General features: G+C 36.5%; 1 protein-coding gene across 1 annotated transcript in view; it reads right to left on the bottom strand.

Moving 5' to 3' along the window:
- Positions 1-1319: 1319 nt before the first annotated feature.
- DHX15 (DEAH-box helicase 15) overlaps positions 1320-15522 on the bottom strand; it is a 50709-nt gene continuing 36506 nt past the window's right edge. The window contains exons 11-14 of the mRNA XM_067298177.1: positions 15156-15278; positions 11578-11768; positions 3121-3290; positions 1320-1885 (exon numbers count right to left, since the gene is read on the bottom strand). Coding sequence (XP_067154278.1) covers positions 1768-1885; positions 3121-3290; positions 11578-11768; positions 15156-15278 — 602 coding nt within the window. The 3' untranslated portion in view covers positions 1320-1767. The remainder of the gene's footprint in view (positions 1886-3120; positions 3291-11577; positions 11769-15155; positions 15279-15522) is intronic.

The following is a 15522-nucleotide window of genomic DNA, read 5'->3' as shown; positions in this document are numbered from 1 at the left end:
TCCCAGAAGAGGATGCTGACCAAATACAACATGAAACTTTAAATCTGAAGTGCAATATGTACTCTACAGCAGAATTTGTTTTAGAGATTCTTATTTTTAGGAATACTAGTTTGAAATAAAATGCTTCAGTAGATCAGGATACCTACATGTTAAATACATCTGTTGTAATTTGTAGTCAGATGACTTAAATCAATTCAAATATTTTATAAAAAGGTCAGTCGCCCTCCTTCTTCCTGCTGAAATTTAAGTTCTCTCATGGTGCAGTAGAGTGCGCATTAAAGAGAACAGAAGGATCTCAATTCCTGAAGTGGGGGAGGTCCCCCACTTCTCAAAGTCTGGACAGACTCATGAGTCTCACTGTGTATTATGAATCCACTCAAACTTTCATCTTCAGACAGGTTGTCTTCCCTCACACTGTTTTCATTGCTAACAACAACAACAAAAATCATTTTCCAACCTTCTCTACTCCCCACCATTTAAACTGCGTTTTAGAAAATGAAACTTGGAAATAGAAGAGAATTTTCAGACTCCATTCCAAGTAGTTTTGTAGCCAAATGCTAGAAGTTAAACAGGATACCCCAAACATCAGTTCTTAAGATTAGTCTTCCAGTAGTTTATCTTAGGCAACTATCCTACTCTCCAAGCATACCCTACTTTTGCTTCAGCCCTATAGCATGGAAAAAAACTGAAGAGCACCCAGCACCCATTCTAAGCCAGCCTGTTCTGGCAAGAGTTGCTCCAACTTACTTTTGCCAGAAGGGCTGAATCTCAGATGTATTCCAAAGAAGATAAAAATCTGAAATCCCAAATATGTTAAGTCTTATTATAAATAACCTGGGATTAACTTTTCCATCTTGAAAAGCCTGTCAAGTTGTATTTCACTAAAATCACTGCAGAATTATAGTAGTCAAGTATAATTTGTCCTACAGTGTGGCTCATTGTTTGTGCTGATCTTTATCTGAAACTGTATCTGAACGTGGCCCAGAATGGTAATTTCTAACTGGCCACAGACACTTCACTTTACAGGACATTTTATTACAATTTTGCCCAAGAGATATCTAGGAATATGTTTGAAGAAAGCACTCTTCAGACAAGTTTATACACATTTCACTTTTAAAACAATTCAGCAATTCAGAGAAGTTTGCAAGGGATTAACACTGTATATTATACTGATGTCACTGTAATTGTGCTACTTAAACATCTGCACTGAAATTAATAAACTATTGCCATATCAATAAAATAGCAGTTGAACTGAAGATTAAATGGTTTCTCACATTTTGATCAAAACAATAGAAATACTGACATACTGTGGCACAAAATTAGTATAAATAGACTTTATTGAAGTCAGTACCTTTGTACTGAAGCTGAAGATTGTGTCTACATAAGCACAAGTTGTAACATTTCACAACTTCTAAAAGGAATGTCAACAATTACAACGATCATGCATACCATGGTCGATAATCACATTTTTAGAAGCATTTTCAACCATTTCTAAAGAAATGCTTATAACATTGTTATATATAGAACTACTTTCAATAAACTGCAAAACATTGATCAGCTTTTCCAGTATGAGCTACAGTGTCAACACAAAAGGGAGGCATAAATGTTTAATTTATGAAATCAGAATGGAATATTTACTGTAAAGAAAAATTAAAAAGCTTTCAAATAAAGGCCATTATTGAACCAAAGTGAAGAGCACAACTTGAACTTTGAATTCATTCATCTTTTAAAGCTGTCCTCTGAATAACTTCAGTTCAAAGCATAAATTCAGTACTGTGAGTATTCCTTGGACTGAAGTTTGGCAATGATGCGGTCCAACTGTCTCTTTGCTTCACACTGTGGAAAATTGCTCATGTCATAATATTGAGGGGCAATTTTCACCAGCCTGTCAAAAAAGGAGAAGGTTGTTACTAATACTCAAATTTTAAGATGCATCCTATAGAAATTCCCCAACTGAGTGAAACAGAAAGATTACCCATTCTTTTATTTTCAACTCATCTCATGAGCCCAACATTAATGAAAGGTTACATGCATGCACAGATGTTTAAATTTCAGTTGTATCCTGTGCAAGTGCCAAAGTCCAAAGCAAAAAAGCAGCACTTAATTGTAACAAGAAATCCTCCTGCTCTGCCTGATATCCCTTACAGACCCATGTTTCTGCTTTAGCACATGCAGAAACACCCCACAAAGTCAGCTTAATGTAAAAGTCCAGAAGGTACAAAAGACCATCTAAATATCAATTTGTGTAACAGTCCAAGCTTAGCTGTTTTAAGCTTAAAAATGCAACCAAAAAAAAAAGGTGCTACGATCCTGGTGGCCAGCCTTTAGGTTATACAGTGCCTATTCAGAAAGAAGAGATCTACAGAAGAATTCAAACCTGTATTTTCCATTAAAATACTATACACAATGGTGTACACAACAAGTCTCCTGGCTTACATGTCTTCTGTGCAACATCAATTTCAACAGCAGGTAGAAAAACTTCCCTTATCCCCAAAGCTTACAATCTGGCAGTCACCTCTGAAGATGGATGAGATGATTCAGACCTCCACTGGTCTGCTGAGGATCAGACCTCTCATTTCCTTGATATGCATTCTACTGATTAGATATTATGACAAGGCAGGTTTTACCAAGATTACCACCTCTTTCATTCACAGTATGTTAAAAAAAACCCTGAATCCTGTTCAAATCCTTAAAAAAAAAAGTTAGAAATGCCTACTCCCAAGAGAAGTTCTAGATCTTGTGAACAGAGGCATCTGCCAGTATCTAACTCAGGTACACAGATGGGTGCTAGGACATATCCCCAAACTTAATATTTTCAGCTGACTAGCACTCCAGGCAGCTCCTACCCAGCAGGCTTACTAAAGTGTTTAAGTCGAACATTTCTCCATGCACTGCATACAGACCTGGGCACCTGAGTTTTACACAGAACTCACAAACAGAAACAAGTATCTACCAAGAAAATTTTTAGTCATCTGCAAGTTCATAAGCCCAGACCACTGCCATTACCCAAAACATTTAAACAATATTAGCTTTGTGAGAAGTGAAAGGAATATTCTCAATTTTAAAAAGGGGAAAAAAGTTTTACAGTAGGTCATCACTGTTTTGAGACTTTTTGCTTACCATTCTGGCTTGATGTCTGTACATGTCCGAATGTAGTTCTTTGTTGTAAGGACAAACTCATTATAAAGCACCCATTCTGGTTTATGATCAAGAACAGTAGAAGGATGCAACTGCACCACTTGGTTGTCCTTTACTGTTAAGTAATGCCCTGTTCGTTCCAAATGCGCCACCTATGTAAAAAGACATTCTTTCATTACCACACAAATTCGTACATAACTCCAACTTTCAAACCTCATCTGAATTTGGCACATTGATTATTGCAACTATTCAGTTTCTTTTATACACAAAAACCAAATTTTTTGCTAATTGCCACAATAAACATATATACTAATAAACAGTTCAAGCAACATACAAAAATGGTCAATAGTCCTCACCCAAAGAGAATAATCATTATTAGAACAGCAGCAACGCAAACAGAAGTATTGGAAGGAAGTATTTATTGGACAGGTTTATAACATCATACAAAGTCAGTGGTCCAACACAAATATGTACTTCAAGAACTTCATTGTACTAGCTTCTGTAGGACCAGTAAGCTTCAAAGCATCCTTTTAAGTTTTTGTTAATGTAGTGTTCTAGTAATAACTTCACTGTTACCTATATTATTCTACAAATCCTCTTGTTGAGGAACAGCCTTGTTACAGCATGAGCTTCAGAGCTGAAAAATGTAGGTTCAGCAACACACTTCTGCTGTGACCTTGGTAGAAATCAATTAACCTCTCTCTGACCAAGCTCTTTGCTTTGTGAAAGGGAATAATGTCTACCTCACTGAGATGTTCTGATATCTAGTTCATTAAGATTTGGTAAAGCAGTCAGTTATCCTTAAAAGGATATCCTCTCTAAGAATAGTTAACCTAATAAAAGAGGTAACTAAAATTAACCTTTTGTTATTAATAATTCAAGATTATCTCAGTATTTACTTCAAGATATATATACACACACATCCCTGTAAAAGATTAAGCAGAACAGACCATAGATAAAAGAGTATGTTTTGAAAGATACATATTTCTATTCATTTCATCATTAGCTGTCTTCCCTTACACATTGTACTTCATTGGAGAAATATACCTAGAATTAAGGAAACATCCGCCCCTGCCTTTTTATTTTTTTGCTAGTCCAAGGTGAATTCCATATATTAGCTTAAAATCCCAAGATTTCTGAAGCAATACCTACCTCACATTCTAATTTTAAGTAAGGACATTTCCTTAACAACAAATTATGTATTTTAAATAGAGCATGTGCTTTTCTTAAATATTTTGTGACACTACTATCTAGAACATGCTTTGCTAGTGGAAAAAAAAGTATTTCAATAGTCTGCAAATCTTTTTCACAAAAGCTCTGAAACCACACTATTTTATTTCAAGTTTGGACAGCCAATAGAGGCTCTTTTAAATGGAGATTAACAGGGCACTGCCTGTAACAATTTAAGCTCAATTCCATCCAACTCAATCCAATGTTTGCAAGATTAAATAGCAGTATAGTGGCAAGCCAGACTAGACTAGAAACTCATCCATCTCAGACCTGTTTAGCACAGTCATTAACATTTATGTTACTCTAGGATTATGCCTGTTTTTAAAGGAGATTTGTTTTTTTCTTAAATCAATTCAATTTTTTCAGATGGAAGTAAAACATGTGTACAAGAGTCTTTCAGTGCATTTTAGCTGTTTCAGTTCTATCTATAAAAGGACAGAACAATCCACTTATTTAAATTTTATTCTAGGAAGCGGTGTTCTCTTAAATTTAAAATCAATACAATTTACCTTTATCACCTCAATCTTGCTTAGCTCCATTAAAATCTGTAAAGTCTCACCCTCAAGTTTTCCCCAAAGGCACACTAAAATTTCCTTCCCCCCCCCACTTATAATTATAGTAAAAAGTCATATTTCCTGTTTACTTTGTATAATTCTGAAGTGAATACATAGATTCTAAAATAACCAATTAAACATATCCACCAAAAAAAAGAACAGAATTACAAGAAAGTATTACCTATATTCAGCCATTTCCAGGGTAGAAAAGGGACTGGAATAACCCCAAATAAGAAAAAAATGTCTTCTTAGAAGACAGATGTCAGGGATAAATCACCTTCAAGTGGTTAAAAAATACTGTGACTTATTTCAGTCTTGAGCCAATAGTGAGCTACAGTATTTATCCTATTTACATGTTTCTATTAAGTATACTTGTTAGCTTACAGATGAATTTCGGGTTCACTGATGGAAACACTCCATACTGAAATACGCACAACAAAACTATGGCTCCACAGCAAGCAATGATCTAACTGCCAGCTACCGCATTTTCCTGCTCCCTCCTGGACTAAGCTGTTTCAGTGCAGCTGACAAAGAGCTAATTCCGGTTCTTTTCTGAAGGTGTCAGTGTTTTGCCAGATCACTATGCTGAAAGAATGCAGAATGGGCTCAGAGAAGCACCAAGCTTGACATAAGGGAGGGAACAAGGATTTTGGGGGGGGGGGGGGGGGGGTACAGCATATAAACTTATGCTCCTTTGAACCCATGCTTGCAACCAGTTCAGGTGCCTATGAAAATGTAATGTCATGACTCTCTAATGCCAAAAAAGGGAAGTCTTGCATTTCCTGCCTTTCCTGCTTGTAGCTATATGATCTGATCCCTCCCTCATGCAGATTCGGATGTTTGTTGGACCCTTCAACAATATAACTCACTGACTTGGCAGAGAACTTCAGCTGTGTTTTCTGCTGTTTTATTTAGTTAATTAGGTTAAATCCAGCTGAGAGGGAGGTCTCATGCAAGGGCCAGCACAAGACGAACAGCAGAAGCTGGGAGCCAGGAAGGATGGAAAAATGAACCGTCTAGTGGCATGGGTGAAGTGTATCCTAAATGAATTGGGGCGGGGGGGGGGGGGGGTGTCAACCCCTTGCTGACACCAGATGTTCTTGACTTGCTAACTAGAAGAAATAACATTTCATCTTACAAAAAAAAAAACCACCTTCAAACTTGCATCTCTATGGCAATTAAAACAAGCACTGCTTCACTGCAAAAGTTGTCTAGACATTTTCTTGGATAAGAGAAAATAGGCTGCAAAGAAAAAGATGAATTCCTCTGTACCCCCTCACAAGAATTCAAATGGGAAACAGGCCTATAAAGCCTAAATATTTTACCAAGAACAGATTCTTTGCTAATGGATGCTATGAAATGAGTTAATGGAATAAAGAATCCATAACAAATATGCTATGAAATCAGACACCTCTTCAATTAGTTTTCACATAGCAAAAGAAAAAACCCTAGGCTTAATTTCTTCAGCAATGTCTCCTACAGATATTTTAACTGGTTTGTCTTTTGCAGATGTGGTTTTATTTATGTTTTACCTTCATCAGACTTGAGAATGACACCTGGATAACCAGGCAGCACTTCTCACCAAATAGTATGCCAAATGACAACTCTCCCTCCAGTACATTTTTCAGAGTATAAAAATCATCAGCTTCCACAGAAACTATAGAATTATAAAATGCATTTCTATCAAATGCAGTCAGGAAGAAGCATTTTTCGGACTGGTTTCTTCACACAAAGAACTGCACAAACACAATTCTAGAAAGAGCCAGACCAGCCAATTCACTGGTAATTTACAGACACTTATAATGCTTTTATCAAGATGACAAATCCACACAGCAGAAGTGGCCGCCACAACATCTGCCATCATAAAAAAAGTATTTAGTTCAAGTCCTGTAATACAGGTTTTGTGGCTGTCACAATTTTATTAAGAATGAGCCCCCCTCCGCTCCCCCAAACACACACCCCTCCCCTTAGAACTTAAAGTGTGCTATTACCTATCATGCCACAGAACCTAGAGAGCCCATCCTGGGGTCTTGAGCCAAAGACAAACACCATAAAGCCAAATGCACTTAAAAGGACAAAAGCAAAAATCGTATAAAAAATAAGACCCATCTTTTATTAAATTCTTAAAGCCATTATGTCTGGAGAGAGAGTCTTGATAGTTTAGAGAAATAAGAGTTTCCTCTGCCTTTCCTTTTTAGACAAAAATAAGGATGCTAGTACACAGCAAAGGAGCAATGTCTGTTGCTTGGATTTCTGAAATTCCTACTTGAGCATCATGCAACACTAGTTTGAAACTTTAATAGCTTCGGAAACATTCTTCTGCATTCTTTGAAAAGAGAAATGAATACCCTTAAAGGCACCGATGACCATCTTCATGTTGTGGATTACCATTCTGTTACTGTAGGAGCCTGATTATGTATGTTACAAAATATACACATTTTATACACTGAGTAGCCCCAAAGACTAAGTCTTGGCAAGAATGAGATTTTAAATAGCAGTCCAATCATCTGGCATTCAGCAAGATGAGAGATTTTTTTCCACATAACTGAGTGACTGTTTTGTTTTATTCATAGAGTTTAAAGCCAGGTAAGGACTATCAGGTCATCTTAACTCCTTGTATGTCACAGGTCATTTAATTTCATCCGCTGTAATGACCCTAATATAACCTGTGTTTGACTAAACCATGTTTTCCAAAAAGGTAGTCGGGCTTGACTTGAAGACAACCCAGGAGAGTGGTGTCTCCACCACACACTACAGTAGTTTGTTCCACCTTGAAATAGATTTGACTTCATTTTTCAGTTAATTTTTGTTCTGCCTTCATTACTAGATTGGAAATGCATGTTTCATACAGCATTTTCCCTTCGAAAATGCAAACAATTCTACTCTCAGATCTCATATATGATAAAAAGCAAGTTCTTTAAAGTACAATGTAATAAGCCATTCCTTTTATCTCCAGCTTTACAAGTCAAACTGTTGCTTTTTCCCCTCCTACCCCCTCTGTTTTCTATTTTATTTTCAATAAGCAGTTTCTTAATAATTTAGCAAGCACCACATTTACTTTATTTTATATATACTGTGCATATTCTAATGTGTGATGCTGAAATAGTGAAAAAAGGCAATAAAAAAATCTAGTGAACTGGAAGAACCTGGGAATCTAGCACAAAAGATACTTCACTTGTTGGGAAAGATCTATCATTCCAGAAGTATTTCCAGTATACAGAAGGCTGTGATCTTGTAGTACTATTCTCTATTCCCTTTCCCAGACTATAAGAGATTTACTGGAATTCAACTTTGCATTTTAAATATGAAAGTTAAAGATGATCAGTCAACCAGCTGAACTTCAATATTTGTCAGTCACTGGCAGATAAGAGAAGGAGGGCAAATTTGCACTACTTGTTACAATTATACAATTAGCACTATTCCAATATTTTAATACATTATTCTACAGATCTGCATTGTCAGACATCAACCAAGGGTCTTGATTAGCAGAAAATCTTACAGCCAAGATACAAATAAAATTTCAGTTTTTTTCAGGACAGTAGGCAATTAAAGTAGAAAACAATGCAGTCAAACTATTTCAGAAAGAGGGCTGCTACTGTTTTTTGCACTTCACATTGAATTTTTTAAACACACCAGTTTAAAGAATCAAATTATCTGCATGTGTTGCCTATGGGACTTACTACTTTGCATGCACACACTTCCTGCTGTAGGTGCACATACTTTGCAAATGCTCAGTCTTTGAATTCTCTGCATGTTCTATACTAAAAGCATAAAGACTGATGCATGCATCTCATTACTCAGGTTTTCTGAACAGCAGCCCCAAAAATATCAGAGCCTGAGCGACAGTAAAAAGAGACAATGTGCATACTGACTGTACATTTTTAAGTACTTCAGCTGCTGATAAATAACATCTCTTCTGAGCATTTGTAAATATAAATTTTCTACTCGAGGTTACTCAAAGCAACATGGAATTCATGAGAGAAGGTTCAGAATCAAAGTCAAGCAGCATCCAGACATCACACTATCACAGGGTTTAAAGGGAAGGACACTTAAGATAAAACAAGCTCAAACAGAGAAGGAGAGGGAAACTGCCAATATCTCTGACTCCAAATAGCTATGGCAGACCTGTTGAGGTTATGTCTTGATTCAGCCCAAAAATTTAATTATGCATTCAGGGTAAGGGGGTAGGGGAGAACCTTTGGATTATGTAAACAAAAACCTGAGAAGATTTCTGGAAAAGCTTCTATTTTCATCAGCATGAGCCTACTACTCTATTCACAGCAAGAATATGCAGTGGTATCTCAAACTCCTGAGCAGTAGAAGTTTTGATTGAACAGCTACAGAATAATTTGTTGAATAAGGCAGAGTTGCATACAGTTTACAGCAAGATTTTGGGATAAACTTACAAGGCAACTTATACAGGGGGAAAAAAGACCCTAAAATGAGGGTCTGCTATTGTTTTCCTATTTATCCCTAATCCTTCTTACCTCTAGTACAGACACCACAGATATGAAACACCAGTCAAACAGTGATTCCATCAAGAAAGTGAAGCCTATGTCTAGATATCAAGGCAGGATCGGATCTCCCTCCAAGTATTTGGTCAGGTAACTACCTGAGCTCTTGAGGCTCGAGGAATTTCACTTATTCAATTGGACAATGACGACTCACCATAAAAAGTTTGGCAGTAATCTGTAACAGCTAACACTGATAATATTGAGGCATATGTTACACTGCCGATTTCATTCTATTGGTAAGATACTCTTGAACAGTAGTCTTTTACACCCTGTGACAATGTCAGATCAAAAAAACTAACTATTGATTCACCAAATAAGTGTTTTTCTGCTATGGATGTGAAACTACACTACTTGGATTTATCAGAAGAACAGGTTCACTCTACCTCTGAGAAACATAAAACATACTCTGACAGTGCACCAACTTCCAAGGGCATGTCCTCTTACAGGCCCAAAGAGAGGAAGGCATAGGGTACTCTGCCAAACAAAAGCGAAGCTCTAGAAATCAGACTTGCCTCAGCCAGCCTGGGGCCTGATAAGAACAGCTGGGCAGAACTGCTTTGTCTTGCAAAGGTTCACAGAATTAAAGATGTAGGTGGGAAGGCATGTTAAAGTTTCCCTGATGAAAGATTAGGGAAGCACAAATCAAAAGCATGGACTGAACAAAATAACCATAAAAAAGTCTTAATCTCCCATTCACATTACAGGGAAATGCACTTCTTAACATTGACGTATGTGTATTCTGAAAACCCAGAAATGTGTTTATGCTAGAGATATGGCTGGCTTACCGGCCCTGGGGAAGACTGTCTCCTCAGGTTTTTCTGTTTGTTTTTTAAAACATACCTGGTGCTTGAGTCTGTGTCCCAGTCCAGATGTGGTAAACAAGCACCCGTCAAGCTGCTTAGCATTCTAAGCTGCACGTTCTAAGCACTGACCAGTAGTGTCTTTTCAACAGGTAAGTTTGTGTACTCAAGTATCACCTGAGTGCAGCCCAGGTGAAAAATTAAAAAATGCAATGGGCACTGGTCAGCCTTTAATGAAGGTAACAGTAACAACAAAGTTGTGTTTTCCAGAACTGAGATCTGAGGCTCTAGCAGAGACATTGCTGAGATGTATCAGAATGCACATTTGCTCGGGAAACATCTGTATGTCCATCACAGTGGTCTGGACTGGATAAGGATGAAGACTCCCAGTAGAGGGTCTATACTCCTGGGTTTGCAAGAGCCAGAAGGGGACTCTCTAGTTCCAGGTATAAGATGATATGCCGAAGAGGAAATACACAGCAGAAAGGAACTACGTCATAATAATAATAAAAAATATAAATAAAAAAGGACCTGAATTCTAACATAAAGCATCCGGGGGTAATAGTAGAGACTAGTTTCCATCTCCCATCCTGGTTCAGGAGGCAAATGAGTTACAAATAGCACACATCTTGAGACTGGAGACTTCCTCCAATACCAGCAGCATACAGCAAGGCTACCAAAGGCAAATACAAGGCTACAGATATACAACTTGAAGCCAGGCAATTTGAAGGTGGAGAGAAAATGAAATATTGAAAAGTTACAAAGCCAAGATTTAAAAGCAGCAGTTTGGATCAGTTCAATGTCAAGTCCTGGCACATTGCACAAAGGCATTCATGTTCTACATATGTACTGCTATTCCAAAGTCTCTCAGCTCAGGCACTTGTGACTCATATAATTTAAAAATGAAATGCAAACATGGAAAGCATGCAAAAGAAATTACTCCTCTCCTGTGAGAATTACATAAGTATACTTTCCCTATTTTTATCAGATTACAAATCATGAGAAAACTGGGCATATTTTGTAGTTTATATCTTTTTAACAGCTGCTTTAAAATATTTTATGAAGTTACCTCCTCAGTTACTCATAAGTTAATGGTCAATTCCTGACTGGTAATGGCAGAAAAAATATTTTGAAAATAGTAAGACTGCCTACAACTTGTCTTCCAAATACAAAATTGAACAATGTACTTCTTGACTAACAATCAACCTGACAAAGACTAAGCAATAATATATTTAGCCATCTATAATTTGATATAAATAGCATCCATGAAGTTGTGATAAATGGCAATAACCATACTAACACTTAAAGCCACAAAAGTTTCCTACAAGAATGCACATTTACCTGCATGAAATACCCAGTAACTAATGCCTTTCTTATATTGATGTAATAGTCTCGGCTGGTAAAGTCTGTGCTTCTACGAGGCAAATTAAATCTATCCATGATTCGTGACAGCTGTTGGCGTACATTGTCTGCAGACATCAGGGACCTGTAGTTAATGAAGTTGTCATAACACCACTGAACCGACTCATGATCTGCAACATTAAAAAACATGAATCAAAAATGAATATTTTATCCAATTAAAACAATAAAACAGCAACCAATTGATTGATCAGTCAGATGAACCAGAAAAAAAAAACCATAAACTTTTATAAATGATAATAGCTCTTAGCCTGTTCGCTGGATTTCTCGCATTAGTTAACTTGTCTAAATTGTTTTCTATTCAGGAGGCGTGTGGTCAGAACAAGCAAAAATTAGGGGGGTTTTTTGTGTGCATGATAATGCACACAGGAGCACTGCTGTTCTGCTGGAATACCAGACCAATGAATTTCTCACATTTTGAAAGCATCGGACGACTAGGAAAACTATCTTCCAAAGCTGCAACGTGAAGTGTAATTGGACATAAGGAGCATTTTAACTGTAGCATGCAATGAATATACAATATCGTTATGTACAACTTTCTTGTGTTTGAGAAACCAAGATGAACGCACAGTCTTTAAATTAACCATTCAAATAACTGTTTAAGAGCTAAACAAGCATACTAATCTAGCACTAAATGTGATACACCTCACAGAAGTTTAAGTGAATTTAGGTGACTGATAAAGTACAGAACCAGTAACACCTACAGAATTCCACATCTCTCATTCTGTATTAGCTAGACAGATTAGACATATGACAACTGATTCATTCTGTATACACTCAGATTTTAAGAGATGGATGTCAATGAAAGTAAGTTTTCAAAATCCGTCCTGAAAACTTGCAAAGACAAGTACCACCACAGTGGTTTCAAGTTACTGTTTCTACTACTGGTAGCTCTAATAAAAAATCTGGCTCAAACCTGCTCTTACCATTCTCTCAGTATAAAACTATAGATGTTTAACACTAAGAAATCTAGTTCTCCCTACCAAATCTGTTACTCTTCAATGATGCTCTTCTAATCTTTGTCACTTCATTAATCTAAAAACTAGCTCTAACAAAATTCAACATTTAAAATTTACTCTTGCATAGAGAGATTCTATCCTTAATTTGCATTGAAACAAAGAAAGGTTACATAATTTGAGAGAATTTTAAGTTGTTTGTGCACATTATCCTACAGAATATATTTTAAACAAAGGATGAATGCAGAAAGTCTTACAGGTCATACAGCAGAATCATTATGGTTAATTAAAAGTACCTAAATGGGTTACTTTCCATGCCATTTGAACCATGCACTTTAGATGATCCATAACTAATGTTTTATACTGTTCTAGATACAAACAGTATCTGCATTTTTATTTCCTGATCTTCCATACCAGAAGTAAACTCAATTTCACAGTTAAACTGAACAAGATTCCCCAAACAATTCCTTCCCTGAAAAACCTTGCTTCACTCAAACAAGACATTATCAAACTCTGGTAAATACAGAATATAATTTATAAATAAAAGTGACTAGGAGATCTATTCTGGAAATGAAACGTAATTCCTTGGTGTTCAGTTCATCTAACTAGGTGTGTCACCAGCTCCTCTCAAAATATGATAAAAGAATACTAAAGATGCCTAAATTCAATACAACTGAAAGTAAAGTATCTCCTTCCCCTCTCCCTTCCCCCCCAATACAAATTTGATTCTGACAGATACTAACAAAGGACTTGGTTGGAATTTGAGTGGGAAAACAAGGAAGAAAAAGATGGTGCAAATACTACTGATAGTTCTGCACATAGCCACTTTCCTTAAAAACTGATAGCACCTGTTCTTCACTAAGATATATTCTGGTAGCAGAAAAGTTTTGCACCTAAGGACTTAAGGACTGACAACTTATCATTCCGCAAGAGAATATTGACACGATTGTATTAGCTAAATCCTAATCAACATATAACAGTTTGTCTGCAGCACTGGAAAAGGATCCCCTCTAGTTAAAATTAAATAGCCTGTAAGTTTGTTTTTTTAATCTATTAAAAACTGGTATATTCTGCTATATTTATTTTGACAAAGTGCACGAAATTAGGAATAGAAGGAATTCTTACACAAAAGTTATGAATTACTGCTAGAACTCAAACTTTGCAGATATACAATGCTACAGTGAAAAAAAAAAGTAGCAAGTTGTTTTTCTGCCTGAAATATCAAAACCTAAAATCTTTCAAACTGATTTATTGTATCTGGAATTATTTCAACTCCAAAAAAGCCTACAAAGACCAAAGGGACTCTTGGGGACTGTGAGAAACAAAATTTGAACCTTATTTTGAATTAGACAAGGCTGTTTCACATTGTATATGGAGTCAACATTCACAGGAGCAGATTAAAGTTTTCCTGTATCCCAAGCATATGCCTTGACCATTTAACTGGCTGAAGAATTCTGTTAACTAAAAAAGATTAAGAGAAAACAAGCAGCAGACAGGCAAATGTCTCCAATTTGTAAATGCTGAGTAAAAGTTTCTCTGTTATTGTTCTGAAGTTTGAAGTCAGAGTTTTGAAGACCTTTGTTTGGACTTTCCCTATGCGGACACCCATGATTTTGAATTGCTACATAGTGATACAATGTCAGAATGTTTCAATGCAAAATTCCCAGATCAAAACAGCAATGAAAAGGAGCACCATGATTTTTTTACCCAGGGTAAAAATGTTGCTTTTTGTTTACTGACACACATGAAGTGCAACTAAAGCATCCAATTTCAACTTAACCTTCCTTAGCAATTAAGAGCACTCTTTTGACTTATAGCCAAGGTAAACTTGACATAAGTCACTGTTCAAAAAGCTACTTCTATAGCCATTTTTCAAGAGAACTCTTAGCTTCACCTGTATGTTTCTGTCTTTCTCAAGCTACTAAAAATACACTTGAACTATGCCATAATAGCACATTTTGCATAAAATCAATGCACAGAAGTGAGGTAAGTCAAATAACTTATGGAACCATATGATAAATTTATTTCTTGTTGATGCATCACCTTTTTATCTCTCAAGCTATCCCAAGGTCATATTTCAGAATTCCAACTGTATTTAGAAAGATAAAATTTAAGCTCTTTTGCTCTCAAGAACATCCCATTTCAGAATGTTTTTTTTGCTCTGCTCTCCCTTAGAAGTTACTAAACAAGTTTGCAGATTTTTCTGCAATTAATGTCAGATAACAAATTTCCAATATTTCTTAATTAAAGGAAAGCTTACTTCCTTCTCTCCAAGGTTACCCAGCATTGACTTAAAAGCCTGGCTTGTCTCCAGACCCAGCAGTTTATTATGGAATCCGTTGATCTGTTAGCTAGTTGTTTTTCCTCCTCCCAAGGAAAACAGTAAAAGAGGCAAAGAACTTAAACAGCTCTAACTTTTTTTTTTTTAAATTTAAGATTTAAGTTACATTAAAAAGCTCAAATTTTTAACTGTTCCTGGAAGCCAGGAACAAAAGTTGACAGCACAAAGTATTAAAAATATTTTGCTAGAACAGATGCACTTACTTTGTTTGAAAGCATGGTAGACATTCAGCAACGTCAAATGATCTCCATCTATGTGGGCAAATCTCATCTTGGCTTCATCTGCTGCTTTCTTTGCTTCCGTGGGGCGAACAAAACACTGTGGGACTAAACAAGGTTGGTATGGGCCCAACACAAACGCCCATATCGATGAGTCACGCATTCACAGATAGAGGAACAAGGCCTAGCTAGGTCAGTTCACAGAGCATAGGGCAGGGCAGGATGGCCTCCAACTGCATCTTGGACTGTTTACTACCTTGATTTGGTACATCAACACCTAACCACATCTGTAAGACAAGAGGGTTTCAAAGCTACAGAGTACCTGTTTATTTTTACTAGAACTGTAAGCAGG

The sequence above is a fragment of the Apteryx mantelli genome, chromosome 5, assembly GCF_036417845.1.
Source record: "Apteryx mantelli isolate bAptMan1 chromosome 5, bAptMan1.hap1, whole genome shotgun sequence".
NCBI lineage: Eukaryota > Metazoa > Chordata > Aves > Apterygiformes > Apterygidae > Apteryx > Apteryx mantelli.
The sequence above is the reverse complement of the archived record's forward strand: the minus strand, read 5'-3'. Positions and strand labels throughout refer to the sequence as shown.